We start from the raw sequence: 20997 nt of genomic DNA, 5'->3' as shown, positions 1-20997 counted from the left end.
ATGACAGGCTCTGGGGCTTCAGGCGGTCCTGGCACTATTGTAGGCACAAACTCCGAAAAATTTGCCTCATCTAGCACCACAAAGGCTTCTATTAAGAAGCAACCACTTCTCAAACTCAACACCCGAATCATTGCGCCTTTGCCTGCCAAAGCCTCTAAGCCATCTCCATCCAATCATCAGCTCTTGCAGCGACCACCCATTATTGCAATTCGGCCGAGTCCTGCACCACAGTTGTCGCTTGCACCCTCGTCTTCCACGGCCTCCACACCGACCGGCTCAGTCGTTAGCCATACAACAACACCCATCAACGTGTCAAGCTCGAATCAGCCAATAAAAACTAAAATGTCTATGGCGGCCATGGTTACCCCCGACCCTCAACAGCCTTCTGTCCACCAACATGTGCCGCCTACCCCGGTCGTCCCGGCTGCACCAAAAGTAGCGCCTATTGGAGCGCCCAAGACCACCATCACCAGCAAGGAATGGGTTATTCCGCCTCGGCCAAAACCAGGTCGCAAGCCGGCTACAGATACGCCGCCGTCGAAGCGCAAGGCTCAAAACCGTGCTGCACAGCGGGCCTTTCGCGAACGCCGAGCTGCCCGGGTCGGTGAATTAGAGGAGCAGATTGAAGACCACAAGCAGGTCCGGGATGCCATGGAGCGTGAGCTGCGAGAGCGCATCCATGGGTTAGAGTTGGAGTTGCAGTCATTTCGGTCTCGTTGCTCGCTGTTGGAAAACATGCTGGAAAGAGAACGCCAGGAGCGGATCCGAGTTGAGACGTCAAGCGGTCTTTTGCAGCAGCAGCAGCAGCAGCAGCAGCAGCAGCAACAACAACAAAAACAACACCAGCAAAGTTACCATCGACATGCAGAGCCCAGGAAATCTGGAGACTCCCATTTTGCTGTGTCGTCGGCCGACTTCGGATCTTCCTCGGCAATGGACTTGGGCTCTAGTAGCCATGGCTGTCCGTCTACTGACCCGTCTACTCCCAACCCGGCAATTTCCACGGGCTATGATGGAGTCAAGATTCTCATGGAAGATCATCGCTCACCATCGACTTTTGCGATGAGCAGTATCTTGCCGCCTCCCAATGCTACTAGCGTCGGGGCCCCTGGTACTATCGACCTGGCTTCGTTGTCGTGTGGTGGATGCCAACCTGATGGGCCATGTGCTTGTGTTGAAGAAGCGCTCGCACATGTTGATGCACAGGCTGAATCAAACTGCGCAAAGTGCGGAATTTTGAGCTCATCTTGTTCCTGTGCTAGACTCGGACTTTCGTCGGAAATTCACATGCAGCAGCATCAAGTCCCAAAGAGAGCATTGTCACCACAGTTTGATGGAATGAACAAGCGCCCGCAGCCTCATAGCATCGCTTCTACATCCGAAATTGAGGTGGACATGACGAATATTTGGAAAAAAGAGCCTCTGCCGTCACTTCAAAGCTCCCATTCTCTATCTAAGATAACTATTGCTCCCAAGGATAAATGTGGATTTTGTGATACCGATGAGAGCTGCTGCGTTTGCGCTAATCCTGATCTTGTCTCTGGCCCCCCCCATGGATTCTATTCCTGAGCCTTCCTCCCTCTCCATCTCTGTCCCTGCTCTTACATCTGCTCAGCCCCGACGCTCGGTCTACCAGGCTCCATCGCCCCCAGGAAGCGAAGCCTCTCCTCCGCCAATGGAGATCACGTCGACTGGTGCTGTCAAGCTGCGGCCATTCAACAAAAAGTCTGCTGCTCCTGCTGCCATGTCCAAGACTCTCCCCAAGCCAGCCTCATTTGGTGGCTGTGGTCCCAATGGCCCGGGAACCTGTGCACAGTGCAAGGCTGACCCTAAGTCTGGACTGTTTTGCCGCTCACTGGCAGCTAACTTTGAGCGCGCTTCTGGCTCTGGAAGTGGTGGCTGTTGTGGAGGTGGGGGTCCTGGTGGGGGCTGCTGCAAGTCCAAGACGCCGGCATTAACGCCGGCGTCATCATCATCATCATCATCATCCGCTAAGCCTCCGATTTCCATGAGTGCATCAAGTATTGCCGCCAAGGCACAGTTCGGATTGAGCCTTAGCTGTGCTGATACATACAAGACACTGGCTAGCCATCGCAACTTCGACCAGGCAGCAGATGAGATTAGTACGTGGTTGCCAAAGCTGAGAGCGACAGTTCGGCCCTCTGAAGGGTCACCGTCCTTGGAACCCGCTGCTGGTGAAAGAGACAACGGGGGGTCTGGCGATGCACAACAAAAGAGGCTGCCGATTGAAGTCGAAGCGGCTAGTATTATGAGTGTACTGAAGGATTTTGACGTGCGCTTCCAAGGTCAGCTTCCACCGCCGTAGACGGGCCGACAGGTGGATCTGCTTTTGTCTTTATTCTTGCAGCGTGTTATCATCGTCTGGGATTTGCTATGGTTTGTTTTTGCTGATATGTCTGACGATGGCTTTTTTTTTCTCTCAAAATATGGTAGTGTGGTGGCGTTTGCTGTTTTATTTTGTCTTAACACCGCCTTTGGCTGTTTTTGCTGTGCTATTGCTCTCTTTTTATCCTATACTATTAATCGCTTGCCCTTGAAGGGACGGAGGCTACTTTGAATTTTCCGTTGTTGAGATTAAACATCTAATATATTGTTACTCTCAAAGACTGCCAGTGCTTCTCTTTATATCCACATGAGAATGGCGTGTTTCTCGCCGGCAAAAAAGCTGAAGCGATCTACCTGTGCTATCTCACATGCAAAATTTCACATGTGCTCGTATGTATATACACATATATATACGTATACTCACGTGTTAAGTCCCGATCTACCGCCTTATAGTTGTCTGTTAATGTGCAACTTTAATGGACAGGAGATTACTGCAGCTGAAACAGCCTTGTAGCTAGCAAAGCCTAGCTGTTTCCTGCGAGGCCGTATCAAGAAAGTCTCATTGCGCCCGTTTCTGGTCCTTGGTAAGTGGCTTGTTCCCGAGTACTAGGACTCGCCCGAGTATTGGGGTCTAGTGAAGGATGGACCTGTCGGATATCGAGAAGAAAAAAACCTCATGTCAGTGGAAGCAGGGGTTGCTATTTGGATTTCTTGGAAAGGAGCCGAGAAAATTAGGCGCATGCTGATGATCACTGTTGTAGTACTGGGGCAATTTGATTTTAGACGCTTGCACGGGTTTGTTACAGCGGCGGAACAGGATTCATAGGAACTAAGTCGGCATAGACTGTGTATCTATTTGCGCGTGCATCTAGTCCACGATGTAAGCCCAGCTCAGCGCCACGTACACGTATATGTATCACAACATGCCGTGACGCTGTGTGGCTTTTGGGAGAGGAAACTTCAACATGCGTAAATAAGAGCCTAGGTTTATTGGAGTTAAGGAAGGGCACGGCAAAGCATAGAAGGATGATTGAAATATGCCGACGAGAGAGACATAGTGGGCAAAGACCTAAGCTAGCTCTAGCATAAGTAGTTGGATTTGTGACATGGTTCGACTATGTATGTGGTCGCTAACACGAGCTGTGATGCATGTAAAGACAAGGGCAAATCCTGCGAGGCTGGGTGGGTGCGGTGCCATCGACAGGAGAGCCGGGAGCTTTACTTAGGAGAGGGGTGAGGGGGAAGGATGAAGGTGAGAGGCTGGCAGATGTACCGCATGAATATGCACGAACAACTCATCAGGCTAAGGCAAGGGAAAAGAGAAAAGAGGAGTTTATAGAAATATCAAAACAACGCTCGGTATGGAAGAGTGTAGTGTGAGCTGTAGCTCCCCTGTCCTTCATCACAGGTAGCTGGGATCCAGAGCCTTTTTCTTTGTCCTGCCTTGCATAGGTTGTATTAGCAGATCAGATAACTGTAGCAGTTGCTGCTCACAAGTTTCTGTTCTTGTATATTTGCATTTGTGCATTTTTGCAGTCCCTTATTAGCCTTGGTTGTGTAAGCAAGCTTCCTGTCCTACATGACATTAGAAAACCGGCCCCGCTTTCTGAATTTTGAGGGGGCTCCTTCCTTTTAAAGGCAGCCTGACTAATGATGCCGAAACAATACTGCAAGTGCTAAAATAGGAAATACGATGCTAATATATGTCTATCAAAATTTTCATCTTGCAAAATAAGCTGCTCGAAGTCCTTGTTGCTGTCTTGTGCCGCCCTGTGCCGCCCTGTGCTGTCCTGTGCTGTCCTTTTGTCTTATGTGCTGGGTGGAACTTCTCTACGCCTAGCGACTGTTATAAATGTTTTTGGGACACAAATCCGCGCCGCCATGTCTGTTATTGGAGCTTACCTTTTGGTGACACAAGCCTGCGAATTACAAGCTACATGCAACATATAGGAGCTGTGGACCTGCAGCCTGCTCAAGACACTCACTATTTGGTAATCCTAGAGCTCTAATGTTTGTTTCCGCTAGCGCTTTCCTACTCTCGGCTCCTCAGACATTCTCGCGGAAGGCTGTCGAGATGTTTTTTATTCAGTGAAGGACGCTAGATTGCCAAGTGTCAACTCAAGCTCACATGCATCGTCGGTCTTGCCCATGCGCCGTGTTTCCCCTCGCTTCAAAGGCCCTTCTCGTCCTGGCTTTTAGATGGCTTGCTGATAACTGAATATTGCTGAGAATGACGGGCAGCAGGTATCTATGGAAAACGGGATGGTATCTTGCTTCTGGTAATAAGCGTTATGGAATGCCTATTATCGCTTGCTCTAAGGTGCTATGCCCACTGGGCTGTCGCACTTTCTGTGCTGATACATGGTGAAACAGCCCAGTAGAGGATGTACTAACACTCCGTTTCCTCGTTTTTGTTGCACTTACTACAGCCCGCTTACTGGCGTTTGCCTTCGCTTTACTCCAAACAAGCCTTCACTTGAGCTCCTTGTGGTCTCGTTTGTGCACCCTCCCAGCCTTGGCCTGCTTTTCGCCTTTATTACTTGGGCCACCCTATTTTGTCTTTGTTACAGTGGCTAAGGTAGTGTCCTGCCTGCGCTTGACTAGGCGTTTGTCTACAGTTTGTGTTGCGTGCTGCTAGATTTTGATGAAATGATCCTTGCTGCTTTGCTGTTTATACAGCTTTGTTTTCGTTGTTGTCACTCACGTGCCCTTTTATGGATAATATCTCCAGTCAGCGAAGTCTGGTATTTTGATCTGTACGAACTCTCATATTTCTCTGCAATCGACGTGCTATCCTTCTTGCTATTGTATCATGGAAGCCTCAACCTCACCTTCGCCGCCTGGTGTCCAAGAACATCTAAAGACCACGGCCTGTTCTGGAAGCTTGTGCTCTAATACGACTGGAGAGCAAGTCCACGAGACTGAAATCAAATCTCCTTCGTTTCGGCCTGTGATACTGCTTGGCAAACTTGATCATTCTCAACCTCGGAGATCGTCGGTTCATTCAATTGACTCGTCCGTGGTAGACACAATGGCCCATAGAGCCGTAGACCCTATCAGTGCTAACACTAGTACGAGTGCGAGTAACAGTGCAGCGCCCAGCCCTGTTTCTAGTGCTTCAAGCAGCAGAAGCACAACTACGGTTGTTATGGTTGATACCCAAGAAATCAATGCCTTTGCCTTTTTCGGAAGCCTCGACTCTCCCAAATCTGAAAGTCACCAACGAAACTTGCTGGATTCATTACATAACCCAGGCTACTTCCACGACGACCCCCCAGAAGTTGTGCCTTCTGAAGATCTCTTCTCCTCTGATAACTCAACAAAAGAGGCTTCATTAACCGAATTAGCTGTTTTGAAGGACCTTGCTCGCATTGTGCGTCTCGGCAAACATCAACAACACATTCGCCTTGTTGCGGAGAACCGCTTGCGGCACTATGCCATCGCCGATGCCCTCTCAACACGATTTTTACGTTGTGCTGCCATTTCACAGCGGAGCTTTGCCAACTTCTTCTATATTGACGATGCCGAAGCCTTTGCCGATTTGCGTGAAACTGTGGAAAATCTACACACTAAAGGAGATGAATATAGCAGGCTTGCGGATGTGGAGAGAGGCGATAATACTTCTAGACCCATAGATGGTTATCAACAAACGGCTATTGGCAATAGAGGGAACCTCCAACCAGTGCCCTCTTTCCTTGCTAGAACTTCCCCTGATACAAGACAAAGACTGCTCAGTTTCATCTCCAAAATTCGCTCTGACCCAGACTACTTGGCTGAATGCTTGTGCTCCCTTACTACTAGCGAGCTGATAGCCATGACAAAGCCTAGCCAAGACCTTGGAGATGTCGACTCAATACTCCCACAACAGACCAAGCCTCCACTCTCACGAGGGACAGGGCGTATCCCAAGCAGCCATCTAACTACTAGCCGGCCTAGCCCCAAAGCCGACTATAATATCAAGCGAATGATGTCCTTCCACCGCCACGACCCGATCTATACTCTTATGTACACTTGTTTTACCACTCTGGTCGGCTTTGGGAGTGCTGAGGATGAACGTCGCCTCAATATCTGGGCTCAAGCCTGTGCCAGGCTCATCTCGGCTAGAACAGGGCTAGAGCCGGTATTTGTCTCCATTTTGAATGCGTGGACATTGACATGCGACTGGCCGGGCAAGACGAAAATCGAGTGGTATTTGATGCGTATCCTAGAGGATGGAGCGTTTATATTGGACAGAGCCGAGGATCAGCAAGGAACCCGCTTCAACTTGCGCAATTGGACGCCTAGAGATGACGAGGCTGCGCAGGAGTTCTATGACAAAGCTGTTGGCGATTTGTTCAAGACTGTGGTTGATGCAGAAGGGGGGGGAATCCCCGAGAGTTTTTTGGAATTCAGCAATGAAGTTCTCAAGCGAATCGAGCCGAATATCTTCGAGTCCACTCGGGCCTTCTTCTGCCGATGGCTATTTCAGAATCTAATTCTTAATGTTGTCACTCGCCCTGAGGGTTATGGCATCATGTCCGGCTATCACATCACAACGTATGGCCGAGAAAAGATACTCCAGCAAGTGGCTCATCGTGCCTTGGGCTATGTCACAAGCATTCTTAATGGGGGCATTAGTGATCAAGTTGTTCCTCCTCATATTCGCCAGCACATCGCCACTATAATCAAACGCTTCCACGGGCACCGGATTGGCGTCGACCGAGAAGTTGCTTCTGCTAGCAAACTCCAATCGGCATGTCCTATTGTCTTGCAGAAGGAAGAAGAATGCGCCTATCTTGTTGTTAGTCCCCGGGACTTGGTCACCATGGTCGAAGCCTTGTGGCCTGAGAGAACCCTGCCTTGGCTATCAACTCTGCGCGAGCCGCAAAAGACACCATCGTATGTTCAAGACAAGGGGGATCAGAGTGAAGAGGGTGCGGCTCTCCGACGTGCAATACGGGATCTCAAGGAAGTTGTTGGTTTTGAGTCGGTGCAGGGTACAACGGATCCCTATTCTGATCAATGGGATGTGCTCTTCATTTCCCTCGATGGGGGAGAGCTCTCAACACAGCTGGTCTGTGATTTTGATGGCAACTCTAATGAGAAAGCTGTCAAGACAGGGGGCTTTGCAGCTAGTAATGAAGGAAACGACCAAACAGATGAAGGCAATTCCCATAGAGTCTTTGCCGGAGATCTACAGTTCAGCGAAGGATACCTTGAGATCAAGACCGCCATCATGAAGCTCCTAGTGGAATATGAAATCCCAATCGCTACTTATCCATTGCCATCGACTCTAGCGCAGGACTACCAAAGTCAGCAAAAGGATTCCCATCAGTCTCGACATCCCCCAAGCACACATGACTCACTTCTCGCCCAGATGCTCAAAGCAGCATTAGATCAATCTGAGTGTCAAGGCAACTTTTCGTCCTCACTTCTATACTTCAATGGTCTTCGGCAATTGATTCAAATCCCCAACAATGATTTGTTTGAAACTACCACCAATCGCGTGCTTTCTATACTATCGCAAGATTTACGAACGGCTCTTTGCAAAGATGAGACAGCCACTAAACGGTACAAACTATGGCTATCATATGCCAAACAAACTCATGAATATCATAAGCGACAAATTGAACAGGGAATTCAGCGCTTGCGTGCCCTGCGCGACAAGATGTGGTATGTCAGCGAAGTTGTTCATTCTGGCCCATACACCAATAGTCGTGGTATCTGTGTAGCGCTCAAAGCCATGGGGCGGTCACAGCGTGTCGATTATCGAACTAGGATAAACTCTAACTCGCCATATGACTCAACACACATTCACCTCGCCGAATTTCAGATGCTCGATCTTCTAGCAGCAAGTGATTCGCATGGTGGCCCTAATAAACTGAGCGACGATCAGGTTGAAAATACCCTCGCTTGGCTCAAAAGTCGCGGCATTGAAAACATATGCAAAGGCGAAGAGCGAATTCACAGATTTTGCTGGGAGATCGAGTCGTGTGTTTCCAAGCTGGTGGGAGAAACTTTGTCTGATGCTCCAGTGTTATGGTCATCAGAACTGTTTGCACGTGATCAGATCAGACTAGAGGAAAACACAACTAAACCTCAAGCCTCCATTACGGCACTCTCGCCAGGTAGTCAGCATTCTGGCATTTTTTCTGGGCCAACCCGGAGCTGCCTTGGGGGAGGAACCCCGCACCAGGGACATAAGATGCAAGAAAATCATAGCAAGCACGGTGTGCGTGAATCTGCATCTTCAAGGTCTGGCCAAACTCATGCCTTCCCGTCCGTAGACAAAAGCAAGGGGCCTAGCAGTTTTACCACCCCTCGGTCACTGTTTCAAAAGCCGCCGCTTTCTAGACTGACAGGCACTTCTTATGCTCACTCCACCTCGTCAACCAATACAACCAACGTCTTCAGTACAGCCTCAAACCTGCCGTTTCACAATTACTCCTCCCCAGCAGAAGCCTCATCAGCCCGGTGTACACGACCAGAGCCTATTTCCATCCAGGCATTGATGCCCAAGTCGCCGCAGGCCTCCATGGAAAAGCTACAATTTTTGGAACAACTTAGGAAGACACTGATTGGATTGTTGTTGTCGGATCTTGGAAACTTGGTGTATGCACGGGGCTCGGAGACAGATGATTGGTTTGCTGATATCGGTCAGCAATGTATTGAACGGATTCAAGCGAAAGAAGTCGGGATGCCGGTCTATCAAAGTAGACAGGGTGCCTCAGCTAGGCAGCCTGAGCCCTCTTTTAGTTCAGGTAACCCTGCTGCTCAGAGCCCAAGGTTTCCCTTTGACAAAGCCTACAAAAGTATATTTCACATGTTCAGTATCCACCCCAACCCATACACCAAGCTTGACGCCCTGCATAGGATAGCCGAGCTAGTTACAATTTCAGCAGCTATGCCCCAGGAAACTAGCAAGACTCCAAGTAGACCTACCACGAGACCAAGCCTACAGATACTTCTCCAAACTCTAGCCGACATCTTGAGAGATCCACAGATTCGGCCACAAAACCTGTTCATGGGTCTGCAATTTATCGCCTCCTTAGTACCTGCTAAATTGTTGAAGAACCAGGTACACGGCCTGTGCTTTTGGGACTTTGCGGCGGCCGCAATAAGCATCAAGATGGACGCTAGCACTACTATGCTGCATTGGGCAGAGGCTATAATTCAGGCCGACGCGCTTAGCTCTAACATCCGACCTTCTGATCAATGCACGAGTGGCTTAAGCCAAAGATATACTATGGCTGATGCTGCTAGAATGCTAGCTATATCAGCGAAAGAGGGCGTTGAGCCTGCAGCACAGCGCGAGCTGGCGTTACTATACATGGTCCGGCCCGACCTACTTGGCCGTGTATTGATCCCCTTTTCGAAGACATGCGAAGTCTTCCGACAAGCTCTGATGGATATATACGGGAGCAGCTCCGGAACAAGTAGCAGCGGAGGGCCGGCCTCAAGTGCGCTGCCCAGCGCCTCAGTGCGTGAACTAGTCTCATCTTCTAGTGCGTCACTTACTAGCTCAAATGGCAATCCTAGCATTAGTAGTTCTAAGGCAGCTGAGCAGGCTGTAGATGCTGATAGGCACATCAAAGTGGAGAATATCCATGCGCTGTGTTTAGCAGTACATTGGATGGAGGCAGCACAGTCAGGCGGAGACAAACTGGCAAATGATTTCATGAACCAACGGGCAGAGGATTTAGTATGATGACAGTTCCAAGAGGAGGCTGTGTACATATACATTAGTTGGATATATGGCTCTTTTTGGATGACGGTAAGATGGAAAAAAAAATGACGTAATTAATAACATAGGCTTTGTTCCGAATATCCAGCTAGCTACTTGGATAGAATCTCTGAAAGTGACTCTTAATGTTGCCTTGTTCCTACCAGATTAGAGCTATGTGACGGCTCAGCACTGTGCAGGATATCTAGGATATCTTTCTGTTCATTTGCTTTTACTTGAGCATCTTTGGCTTTGCTCCCTCTATTTGTTACCGCCAGGGTTGACTTTTAGCGAGTCTAATGTTATCCTATACCATCACTATAATTTAACTGTGAAATTAGTCACCTAGCTCCCTAATGTCCTGCTTTAAGCATCTTTTGTCGATCAACTATACTGTATGTATAGTGTTACTAGCTCTTTAGCAACGTATATATTTGCATGTGAGATAAGTGCTGCATCATAGGAATATGCCTCGCCATTCATCTTTCTGGTACTAATAATCTCGTACTATGCATCACTGCCTTTGGGCATTTTCTCTCTTTAGGCTGATTAACGCTTATTAACTAACACAAGCGGAAGGTGCTTCGAGATCAAAGCCAATTAGTCCCTTATTGACTATGGCAATTACTAAAGGGCCGAACAATAGATGCAAATCGGGCAACTGTTTAAACAAACAATCATTAGCGTGAAAGCAGACTACTATAAATTATAAAGATGTTCAGTGTCCCCTGCATGTACTCTCGAAACTATACTCATTATCACATCACGTAGCTATCTTTGTTTCGTTTAAACAACCAGCCAGCTAAATAAAACCTTACAATGACGTTTGATGATGGGGCTACTTCATCGGGAAAACTCCATCCCCCCGGAAACACGACCAACTTCAAAGAAGATGTTCCCAATACATCTCTGAGCGACATCTACGCAAAGGGCACTGCCCTCGACTTAAACGATGGGCCTAGCCCGCCCACTGAACATCGATGTATTGCTCATCTGCGGTTTCTACATGCTTTGATAGAGCTCCGTGAAGAGATTGGCTACACCGATGGTCTATGGGGGATATGTGACTCCCATGCCCCTAAATCTCTTGATGTACGGCCCAAACGCGATGAGACGGACCAGAAGCGTCCTTGGACTTCAGATATCGAGAACTCCCAGACGCAAAGGCACAAGGCTGCTCTCAGCTTGCTACGTGAGAAGCGCTGGAGTGTATATCTTGCACGCGCAGTCGGCCGTTACGAAGCATGGTGGAATTCAATGCCTAAGAAGCGCTTGACTACCGACATAATGATCAACAGAGACTCTTATTATAGCCGCTTTCCACAGCAGAGGGATGCACTGGTGTGGACAGCTGATGATATGCCTCCACTCGATGTCCTTATGGTCTGGCACACTCACATGCTCAATCCCCGAGACTACCTTGAAGATTGCCTGAGAGCCGGACACAGGTCGCTTTGGCTGGCGGGCTTCCCATGGAAACTAATCAATCAAGTTATCAACGCGGACTTCCGTCTCATAGGAACTGCGGAAGCCCGGAAAAACTTTGAATCTCGCACTGGACACCCTTGGGACAATGTCGAAAGCCCTATGAATTACAGCCTAACATGCCCGATCCCTAAATGCAACATCAAGATTCATGTTCCCTGGACAACCTGTGCCACTGGGACGGACATTGAATGGGAAAGGTGGGAGGACCCGTTCCCTCATTCGTTTTGTCGATTAGTACTAATAATTTTCAAGTGCGGAGCCCCTCGTTGGCACTGGATATGCCGATGGCAACTTCGAGACCTCCTGTCCAGCCTGCAAAACCAAGATCGATCGCAAGCTTTTATGCCTTTCAAAATTCATCACAGATGCCTCTAATCTCTCTAACAGAAAGTACCCCATGCCAGGAACCGTCTTATATCTTACCAACGGGAAGCCCTCTTGCGAGAAGGAGCCTTCTGCAGCTGCAAAAGCTCGCAATTTTCCAAACGTCGTGGTCGGCGCTGTCTTTGGGAAGCTTCCCGAAACTTTCATTGAGAAGGAAGAGAACCGTAATATGGAGCGTGTGCAGCTGCGCCTCAGCATTGCTCTTCGAACAAAGGCCATTAGGGCCCTCATACTCGAAAAGGGCCTAGACAGTAAATCGTATCAGATACGTTCCAAGCAGCTACGCAAAATGATGAGCCGATACCACGACAACCCCTCTCCATTTGCACTTGATCTTGTCGGAGCTGTTATGCGACAGGGCGTGTTTGCTGAGAAGATGCAAGCCATAGACTGGCTTCACAGCCCTGCCATCATGTCCACCATGTCAAGGTTGATTCTCAGGTATACTCGATTCATGAGTCTCATGAGTGAGCCCCGAGATATAATGCTAGTGCCAACCCTTGATGTCGATCTTGCGTGGCATACAGCCCAACTAAGCCCTGTAAGCTACTATGAAGCCACGGCTGTGTCATATGGTCGATTCCTAGACCATGACGATAAAATTGATGAAACCAAGCTATCAGACGGGTTCGAAATGACAAGCAAGTTGTATCAAGAACGATACCAAGAGGTTTATTCGCAGTGTACCTGTTGGTATTGCGAAGCAACCCGTGTTCAAAGCGTTTCTAGCATTGCCAAAATGTTTGGAATGAGCAAGCAAAACCAAGGTGAGTCTTTATCATGGTCTTGTCCTCTTAGACTTCTGCCTTTTGGATGCTAACACTACAGTAGTAATCGAGCGCTTTTGGTCTACTAATGGCCCCAACGACTGCCCCCAGAACAAGGCCCCTCACATATCATCCCACAGCGCCGTGCGTGTTATTACGAACCGCTCGCATTTATATAAAGTATATCAGGATCGTCTTGACAGACAGTACGCCAAAGCCCGACGCCGCGCCGCTAAAAAGGACCGCAAGCTTCCACCGCAGAACGAATACTACGATCACTGGGGCACTTCATACTATATGTATGGGCCCTATGCATCCCCGGTCTACTATCACCCAGGCATTTATCCATGCACAGATGTTAGCTCAGTCAATAATACTGAAGCTCTCTGTGTAGCTGGAACTTGCTCTGGCGCTATTGCAGCCGGTGCATGTGGAAGCCCGGGAGGCTGTGGCTCCTGTGGAGCAGGTATGCCTTCCGGTATAGGCTGTGGTCCAACCAGCGACCTCGCATCTATAAGTACATCTATCGTGTCTGCTGCAGCAGATTTGATTGCATGTGGAGGGTCTGCTCACTGTGGAGTTTCTACTGATGGCCATGTCGGACCTATTGCATCCATATCCTGTGGTAGTAATGGTTGTGGAGGAGGAGGAGGTTGTGGAGGGGGCGGCGGCGGCGGCGGAGGTTGTGGAGGCGGCAGCGGAGGGGGCGGCGGCGGAGGAGGTTGTGGTGGTGGCGGTGGTGGCGGTGTTTAGTTCTCCTTGATTCTCAAGCTGCTATGCGTCTGATTAGAATTTACTGCCACTACATTTACAGGCTGTTGATAGCGCTGAAAATTTAGAGGTTAAAGGCGCATTATGTCTATTTTTTCGTTGGCAAATCGTGATATTTGAATTCGAACTTGAACTACTTGCTAGCCCCATAAATGTGTATTTTATCGATAAGCTTCTTTTTTTTCACCGCCTTCCTAATCTGACAGTAAAATCTTAATCTAGGACTTTTTTTTTTTAGTTGCATTTGACTAGTCAACGTAAGGAACAACTTCACATATCATTATCCAAGGTCATACTCAACACCTTTACTTCTCTTCAAACTTCTTTTCTTTTGCAATCGCAGTTCTTTATACCACACAATGGCAGGACCCGGCGCCGCAAGAAAGCGGGCACGTGGTAACGATAGTGCCCGGCCACACAAGAAGAGCAGAGTGCACCGTCAACAAGCGTACCATAGCAGCAGCGAAGAATCTGAAGCCGAGGACTTTGCAGCTGTCAACCTAGAAGATTCCGACAATGAAAACATTTTAGATGCTCCTGCCGACGTGGGGGGTAGCGACGACGAAGAGACCATCGCAATCTCTTCCACCAAAGAAAAGAAGGGCGCCAAATTCAACAACGAGTCAGCGAAGACCGCGCCGTCAAGCAGTACAAGCGACATAGCAACAGCCAATGCTAGTGGTGGCGATGATGATGACGAATCCATGCTTGGCAATGACGAGTTCGACGAAGATATGCTAGCCGCTGAGGACTCGCAAGAGGATGACGATGACGACGATGAGGACGACGATGAAGATGACGATATCACTGGTCTTGAAGGCCCCGCAGTCAGGCAAAAGTCAAAGTCAAAACGAAACGATCCCACCGCTTTTGCTACCTCCCTTTCCAAAATTCTTTCGACAAAGCTGTCGACCTCTAAGCGTGCAGACCCCATGCTTTCGCGCAGTATTGATGCCCAGAAGGCGTCACAGGCCATTGTCGATTCTGCATTAGAGAGCAAGGTCAAGCGCCAGTTGAAGGAAGAGAAGCGTGCAGCTCTTGAAAAGGGCCGTGTCAAGGATGTCCTAGAACCAAAAGTGCAAGGCCAACCCAAGGTTCAGCTGTCCGCAAGTAAGTGCATGGAGGAGGAGCGCAAGTTACGCAAGGTCGCACAGCGTGGTGTTATCAAGCTGTTCAATGCCGTTCGCGCGGCTCAGGTCCGGGCAGTCGAGGCACAGAGAGATACGCGCAAGGAGGGCATGTTAGGCTTAGCCAAGAGAGAAGCCAAAGTTCAGGAGATGACAAAAAAGGGTTTCCTTGACCTAATTGCCTCTGGGGGTGGTGGCCTGAAGAAGGGGCCAATCGAAGAAGCTTAAATGCATAATCTATGAAGGGGTGTTGTTGAAATGATAGGCAAATCAAGGGATCGTTTTTGCTACGGTTCTTAATCACAAAAGTTCATGAGCATCATGTTAAGAGTCAATTTGTAGGTCATATTGTCAAGCTCTGTCTCCTGTATTCGTTTTTTTACATGATCGATTGATATGCATAGAAATAATTCTCATATGATTTTCCTGTCGTTGCGTCGCCGCTCTAGACACTATCATCAATGATTGTTTTCTAATCACCACTACTATGTCGAGTCCATATTCTTTTAACCTTGAAAAATTTCATAACGCCGCTGAAGATCATCTAAATCATATCTAATAGTAGTACATGTACAAGCCAAAGCAACTGCGAATAGCCCATTATGGCCATATTTCGAGAAATCTTTGGGGGAGTTGAATGGGGGTGTAGCAAGCAAGAATATAGGAATCATAGGCGTAGGACATGATGTATGGGCAAGCATGTGCTTCTCGTACTACACAAACTGCCATTTGTTTTTTTCCATGCTTTTGCATGGTCATCGACACATATTTCCTAGTGCCTAGTTGCCAAAGTCGCCAGCCTGGAAATTCCTGGTCATGGCAGGCAGCTTCACCTTGATGCCATCAAGTTCTTTAGTCATCTTAACCTGACACCCCAAACGGCTAGTCTCGGTCAAGCCAAAGGCCAGATCCAGCATGTCATTTTCATCGTCATCGGGTTCGGGGATCTTATCGAAGTATGTCTCGTTCTCGACAATCACATGGCATGTTGAGCAAGCGCAAGAGCCACCGCAGGCCCCTAGGATATATGGTTAGAAAAGTCACATACATATCAAAGACGTAAGGATAGCTGCTTACCCTCCATTTCTAGATCATTTGCCTGGGCAATATCGAGGAGGTTGTCACCTTCGGAAACCTCAAACTTGTACTCAATGCCCTCCTTGTCAACAAAGGTAATATGAAGCCTAAATTGTGTTAATGGAATTGCTGATCAGGCTTCTAGCAGGCTAAAGAAATAAGCTCACTCCTCTCCGGGCTTCGGGGCAGAAATATGGCCATGTTGTCTCATGGAACTAGTGGAGAACGCCGCTGAAGTCCGAGAGACATATCCCATCGCCGAAGCACGGAAGTTTATTGTATCCAGCTGGCAGGCTATCCGAGTTGCCGGACGTATGGTTGAAGAAGTCGCCAAGCGGGCCACGCCTGCAAACAAGCACCGATAACCAAACATAATAAATGCGTATCGGAGGGGAACAGCCGGATCGTAGTCGAGTAGAAGAGTCGATAATAAAACTCAGCGGTTGAGAGTATGGACCAAAAAGTATAACCTGAAGTGCAAATACAAGTGATGAAGCAGACCGCTAAAATTAAAGAATTGTTTCCTCACTCTCTCTCTCTCTCTTATCCAGCTGTCAAACCGGACTGAGCAAAAAGTAACCTGGGCTTTCAGCTCTGCGAAAAAAAAGTATTGATTCGTGGTTAGCACGAACCAATCACAAGCCTTATTTTACTGAAGATCAGCAAAATTGACGTACTGTTAGTTTGCTGTGCAACGGACACTGTAAACCCTAGGCTGAGCACCCTGTGGCTTGCTTACCTTGCGTTTGAATTAGGCAGTATGTAAAGAAACCCCCCCGCCTTGGGCAATGTAGCCACTGAGAATAGTAGAGATCGACTATGATAGATTGAAACTTGAAATAGATCAGAATGAGAATAAATAATTTGCAACGGTGGGTTAAATTAGAGATGCAAGCTCGTAGGCTTATGCCACCATGATTCTAATTCCCATGAAATCCAGGCTACTCATTGTGACCCCCCAGTCCTCGGTGATTTTGGCTGAGTCAGCCGCCACTTTAAGAAAGGCTGGGTTGATATGCGCATGATGCCGTCAAGTGGGTGATGGAGGAAGGATGCAGCAAGCTCTCAATTTTTCGGCCCAGTCGAGCCTTAAGCCTCATCGGCCTTGTCATTAGGCTCTTTTTGTATACATAGCATTTGCTCGTGTATCTCTGACGAGACAAAACCTACTTTGCTCCCTACTTTATTTTGTTCCCCGGTTTAAAACTATTTCGGATCTCACGATCCATTTTTCCCCTCACCCCCCTCCCCTCCTTCTAACCAAGCCATGGCGACCCCTTCTTATCGCGAGAGCGTTAACCCTCTTCGCCCTTATTATATTCCACCCAGTCTCGCCGAACAACATGGCCTAGCCGCTGGCGTTTCCTCCACAACTTCCAATGTTTCTTCGTCAGCTGTGAATGTCACGGCTTCGGCCATCAAAAACTCAGCCACGGCTACGTCGGCCGCAGGCCGCTATTCCTCTAAGGCTCGCGATATGTTCTCGGACCTGGACTACAAGGACTACATTAGCGAGCCGTCGCCATCTGTCGTTACTACCGCACGCGAGCTATTAGACGACATGATGTGGAAGTACACATCAGTGCTCATGTCGCAGCCATTTGAGGTTGCCAAGGTGCTCCTACAGGTGCGCACATGCGAGGAGGCCCAAGAAGCTCAGGTCGTTGAGCCAATTTTCGAGACTCCCAAAAAGCCGCGCCCGGTGGCTAGCTACTCAGAGGGTGGATTCGGGGTACGTTTCTCCTGCTAATAAGTCCTACATTTTGGCGTATAGCTTATTCTAAAATGACGTAGTTGAATGATCGAAGCGTCTGAAAACCTGCGTGTGACCATGATCTAACACTCCAATCTACAGTTTGGCGAGGGTGAATCCGACAATGAAGAGCCCAACTACTTTACCTCCGGCTTCGAAGACTCATCTAACCCGTTCTCGCATAGCAGCCGTAAAGAACTCGATCCTTTTGCTGAAGATGAACCATTACCACCGCCCAAGCCTACTCTGCCAGCACTGCCACCACATCAACTTGTACTGGCCAAGTCCAATTCCATCAACGAAGTCATCAGCCAGTTGTGGACAAAAGAGGGAGCTTGGGGTGTGTGGAAGGGATCCAACTCAACCTTTGTATACAATGTGCTCCAGTCGCTCTTGGAAAACTGGTCACGAAGTTTCCTTAGTGCCATCTTCAATGTTCCAGATATTGGCGTCAAGGACGACCTAGACAAGTTGATAGGAATTGCATCGCCTTATCCTTGGGCTTCACTGTGTGTGGCTGCCGCCGCTGCCGTTGCCACTGGCCTGATACTGTGCCCCCTTGATCTAGTGCGCACAAGGTAAGTGAACTATTGGCAATCCATAGCATCAGCTTTGATAACTAGATTTATTTTCTAGCAGGATTGCTGACATGTGATTTTCCTTCATCTCTGCAGGCTGCTCATTACCCCTGCATCCAAGGGCCCTAGACGAACTCTTTCGGTGCTGCGATCACTTCCGTCATACGTATGCCCCTCCGTCCTCTTTGTCCCCACTTTGCTTCACTCACTGGTGAACCCTCTCCTCACCCTTTCGACCCCACTCGCTCTGCGGACGCAGTTCCGTATTGATGCTGAGCAGTCGCCCATGACGTACTCGTTTGCCAAGTTCTGCGCATCCGCGGCGTCCATCTTCATCAAGCTGCCCATTGAGACAGTGTTGCGCCGTGCCCAGACCCACGTCATCTCCTCGCCCGAGTATGTGCATGCTGCAGACCCACAGGGTAACGCCCTGGAGACTATTGTCCCCATTGGCCGCTACAGCGGTATCTTTGGCACCATGTATCACATTGCAGCTGAAGAAGGTGTGCGGACCGTTGAACCCTCTACCTCCAAGACCACCTCTATCTCGCGGGCGCGCAAGAACCGCAACAAAACATCTGGACCTATCTATCTCAAGGGCCAGGGCTTAGAAGGTCTATGGCGTGGATGGAAGGTTAATTGGTGGGGCTTGGTCGGTTTGTGGACGGCCAACCTGGTTGGAAGTAGTGGTGAGGGCGAGTTCTGAGCATCTCATCTGTAGACTTGATTTTCTCGCCTACTCCTGAGGTATTCTTCAACCCTTTTTTACGAGAAATGACCTTATATCCCACTAAAATCTCTTTGGACAAGTTGAGTTAAAGGGATGCAGACGGGAACTTTGGATGTCCTTGCCCTCCCCAATCATAAATGCCCAGGCTAGACAGCTGGTGTCGAAAACTGGGCAATATGAATGCGTTTAGTGACAAGTATGCTAATCACTAACCTGTGACGGATTGTTTTATCTTTAGAAAAGAAGCTATTGACATGACTGCCAGGCCCTAGTCCAGCTGTTGTATGTCTTTTTCTTGTCTATTATTGCTGCTATTGCCGCATTGAAAAGTTGCTACGATACGATGGTCTTTTCTTCATATGTTTTCTATATCGTCTATGAATCAACACATTCTCTCTTCTCCCATTTACGCAGCCATGTGCCTAGCTGAGTTAGGCGTGATTTAATGTTTGCTATCACCAAATGCTCAGAAGGTCGTGCGTTGTACTGCTCTCCAATAATCTTCCATTGCTGCTATAGAAGCGACATGATTATTGGTTCTTTGCCACTTTGTTGCAGCTGTGAAACGACTAGATTTTGGATGCCACATTGCCGATCGTTTGCTTGTGCTCGCAAGGGAAAAACAGTTGGACGAAATGGCGCATGAAAATGACGGAGGCTGGATGGGTGAAGGGACTGTTGACTAGCCTAGGCCATACATGCATGCATGTATACCTAAGGCATAAAATCAAGTTAGTGATGGAAGAAAAGGAGAGCCAGCAAGCAAGCAAACAAATTACACTCCGGATGCGCATCAAATGCATAGAGAAGACCCAACTCGAGCATTGCATGCCGTACTACTTGTCACTCGGGTAGGCGACGGCAAGAGTTCGCTGCGCATCAAGCGATCGCAAAGACGAATCGTGAGACGCGCTGTTTTAGGCTGCGTGCAGATTTTTTAGTGGTGAGATAGGATTTGAAGAGATACAGACACGCCGCAAACACCGTTCCACGTGCGTGGGAGAGGGGGGTGGAAGAGAGCTATGGCAGGAGAACTAGAGATAAGTGGATGGGTAGCGGCCATTCATTACGGTCTCGACTCAGCTAGCTGCTTCTGTACTTGGGCCAATCAGGGACGTGAAACATGTGTGCAGCTTTGTAACGAGGGGGCGGGGTCATATGTACGTGATAGGGGCTACTCGTGACAGCAGAAATTTCATCACGCTCATCTTTTTGCGCAAGTGCTGTGGAAAAGCCCCAAGACACGAGATAATACAACCAGTAGATTAATGAAGACAATATTCCCCATTATCGCCATCTCGTTCGTCTCGATGATAAACAAGTGCTAATCTTGTGGTAGCATAGAGAAGCGTCAAGTTCTTCTATATACATGTTCCAGGGCTTTTATTGTTTCCCCACCCACATGTGCTGTAGCTGGAAGCTTATCCCGTGGAACTTTTGGGTCTAGGGAAAGAGGGTGATCTGCTTTTGGAAGAGAGGGAGTAGGCCTCTGCATTTTTGTTTCTCGCGTATGGAATGAGTGGCGGCAACGTTGGGCTCTCGACAAACCAGCTTACCATGGTCGGAGTTGACAGTGCATTTTCTTTACCCAGTTGGTCGAAATGATGCTGTATTAAGACTAGGATGTGGATCAATACTTAATATGCTGGTTTGCCATCTAATTGCGGGTCCATTGTCTACTCACTCAAGCCCTGGCGATAGTAATATGAGCCAGGAAAAGGAATCAGTGGCCATCAATACTAGTACCAACCTAGTTGTGACTACTAGGCTACTCACAAAGTGAGCTTGTCAAGTACTCCAGAGATGTTTTCGGTTCATTCATCTGACCTATTTCCCTCGTGACGTACACCTCAAAAGGAAGAAAAATATACAATCGCGGTATATTAACCGATGTTAAGCCGAGTCTCTAAACCTTGGGCTGGTGGTTGGCCCTGACATAGGCATGAAGACGCTGCACTGAAGCAAGGTTCTTCATGTTCCTGGAATTCTATCTCCCATTTTCCTCTTTTCCTTCGCGTCTTTTCGTCTTATTTTCTTTCTCCTCTTCTCTTCGTTCATTTCATCTTACTAGCAGCCATTTGGCCTGGCCTCTTCTTTTTTGATGCGTATTTTCTTATTTCTCCAACACTTTTTTTTTCATCTATCGTTTGCATATCTGATTCGCCTTTTTCTCGCTCTTTTTCCAATCTTTTCCTTTGTCTCCGCTTCATTCAATCCTCGACAAATCTTCGTGTGCCTGCATCAATTAAACTCTGAAAACTCAATCGCATTAAC

At 48.4% G+C, this 20997-nt stretch overlaps 6 protein-coding genes across 6 annotated transcripts; 5 read left to right on the top strand and 1 right to left on the bottom strand.

Moving 5' to 3' along the window:
• On the top strand, window positions 1-2326 carry HOO65_010427 (AP-1-like transcription factor; the record flags this gene model as incomplete). Its single annotated transcript, XM_071005509.1, has 2 exons — window positions 1-1427; window positions 1477-2326. The coding sequence occupies 2 exons, from the start codon at window positions 1-3 to the stop codon at window positions 2324-2326; spliced, it is 2277 nt and encodes a 758-aa protein (XP_070862249.1).
• Window positions 2327-5158: 2832 nt separating this feature from the next.
• Window positions 5159-10033, top strand: HOO65_010426 (uncharacterized protein; the record flags this gene model as incomplete). Its single annotated transcript, XM_070999710.1, has 1 exon — window positions 5159-10033. The coding sequence occupies one exon, from the start codon at window positions 5159-5161 to the stop codon at window positions 10031-10033; it is 4875 nt and encodes a 1624-aa protein (XP_070862248.1).
• An 834-nt stretch (window positions 10034-10867) lies between these two features.
• HOO65_010425 (Glycine-rich domain-containing protein 1) lies at window positions 10868-13440 on the top strand (the record flags this gene model as incomplete). The annotated part of the gene is made up of 4 exons (XM_071005456.1): window positions 10868-11733; window positions 11789-12687; window positions 12752-12831; window positions 12877-13440. 4 exons carry the CDS (start codon window positions 10868-10870, stop codon window positions 13438-13440), a joined length of 2409 nt encoding a protein of 802 aa, XP_070862247.1.
• A 377-nt stretch (window positions 13441-13817) lies between these two features.
• On the top strand, window positions 13818-14813 carry HOO65_010424 (Ribosomal RNA-processing protein 15; the record flags this gene model as incomplete). The annotated part of the gene is made up of 1 exon (XM_070999709.1): window positions 13818-14813. The coding sequence occupies one exon, from the start codon at window positions 13818-13820 to the stop codon at window positions 14811-14813; it is 996 nt and encodes a 331-aa protein (XP_070862246.1).
• A 551-nt stretch (window positions 14814-15364) lies between these two features.
• Window positions 15365-15918, bottom strand: HOO65_010423 (Adrenodoxin -like protein, mitochondrial; the record flags this gene model as incomplete). Its single annotated transcript, XM_071006194.1, has 3 exons — window positions 15365-15603; window positions 15663-15769; window positions 15830-15918. 3 exons carry the CDS (start codon window positions 15916-15918, stop codon window positions 15365-15367), a joined length of 435 nt encoding a protein of 144 aa, XP_070862245.1.
• Window positions 15919-16929: 1011 nt separating this feature from the next.
• On the top strand, window positions 16930-18699 carry HOO65_010422 (Mitochondrial fusion and transport protein ugo1; the record flags this gene model as incomplete). Its single annotated transcript, XM_071005677.1, has 3 exons — window positions 16930-17394; window positions 17518-17993; window positions 18090-18699. The coding sequence occupies 3 exons, from the start codon at window positions 16930-16932 to the stop codon at window positions 18697-18699; spliced, it is 1551 nt and encodes a 516-aa protein (XP_070862244.1).
• Between the last annotated feature and the right edge of the window lie 2298 nt (window positions 18700-20997).

Source organism: Ceratocystis lukuohia, assembly GCF_044167205.1.
Source record: "Ceratocystis lukuohia strain C4212 chromosome Unknown Supercontig1_pilon, whole genome shotgun sequence".
NCBI classification, from domain to species: Eukaryota; Fungi; Ascomycota; class Sordariomycetes; order Microascales; family Ceratocystidaceae; genus Ceratocystis; species Ceratocystis lukuohia.
The sequence above is the reverse complement of the archived record's forward strand: the minus strand, read 5'-3'. Positions and strand labels throughout refer to the sequence as shown.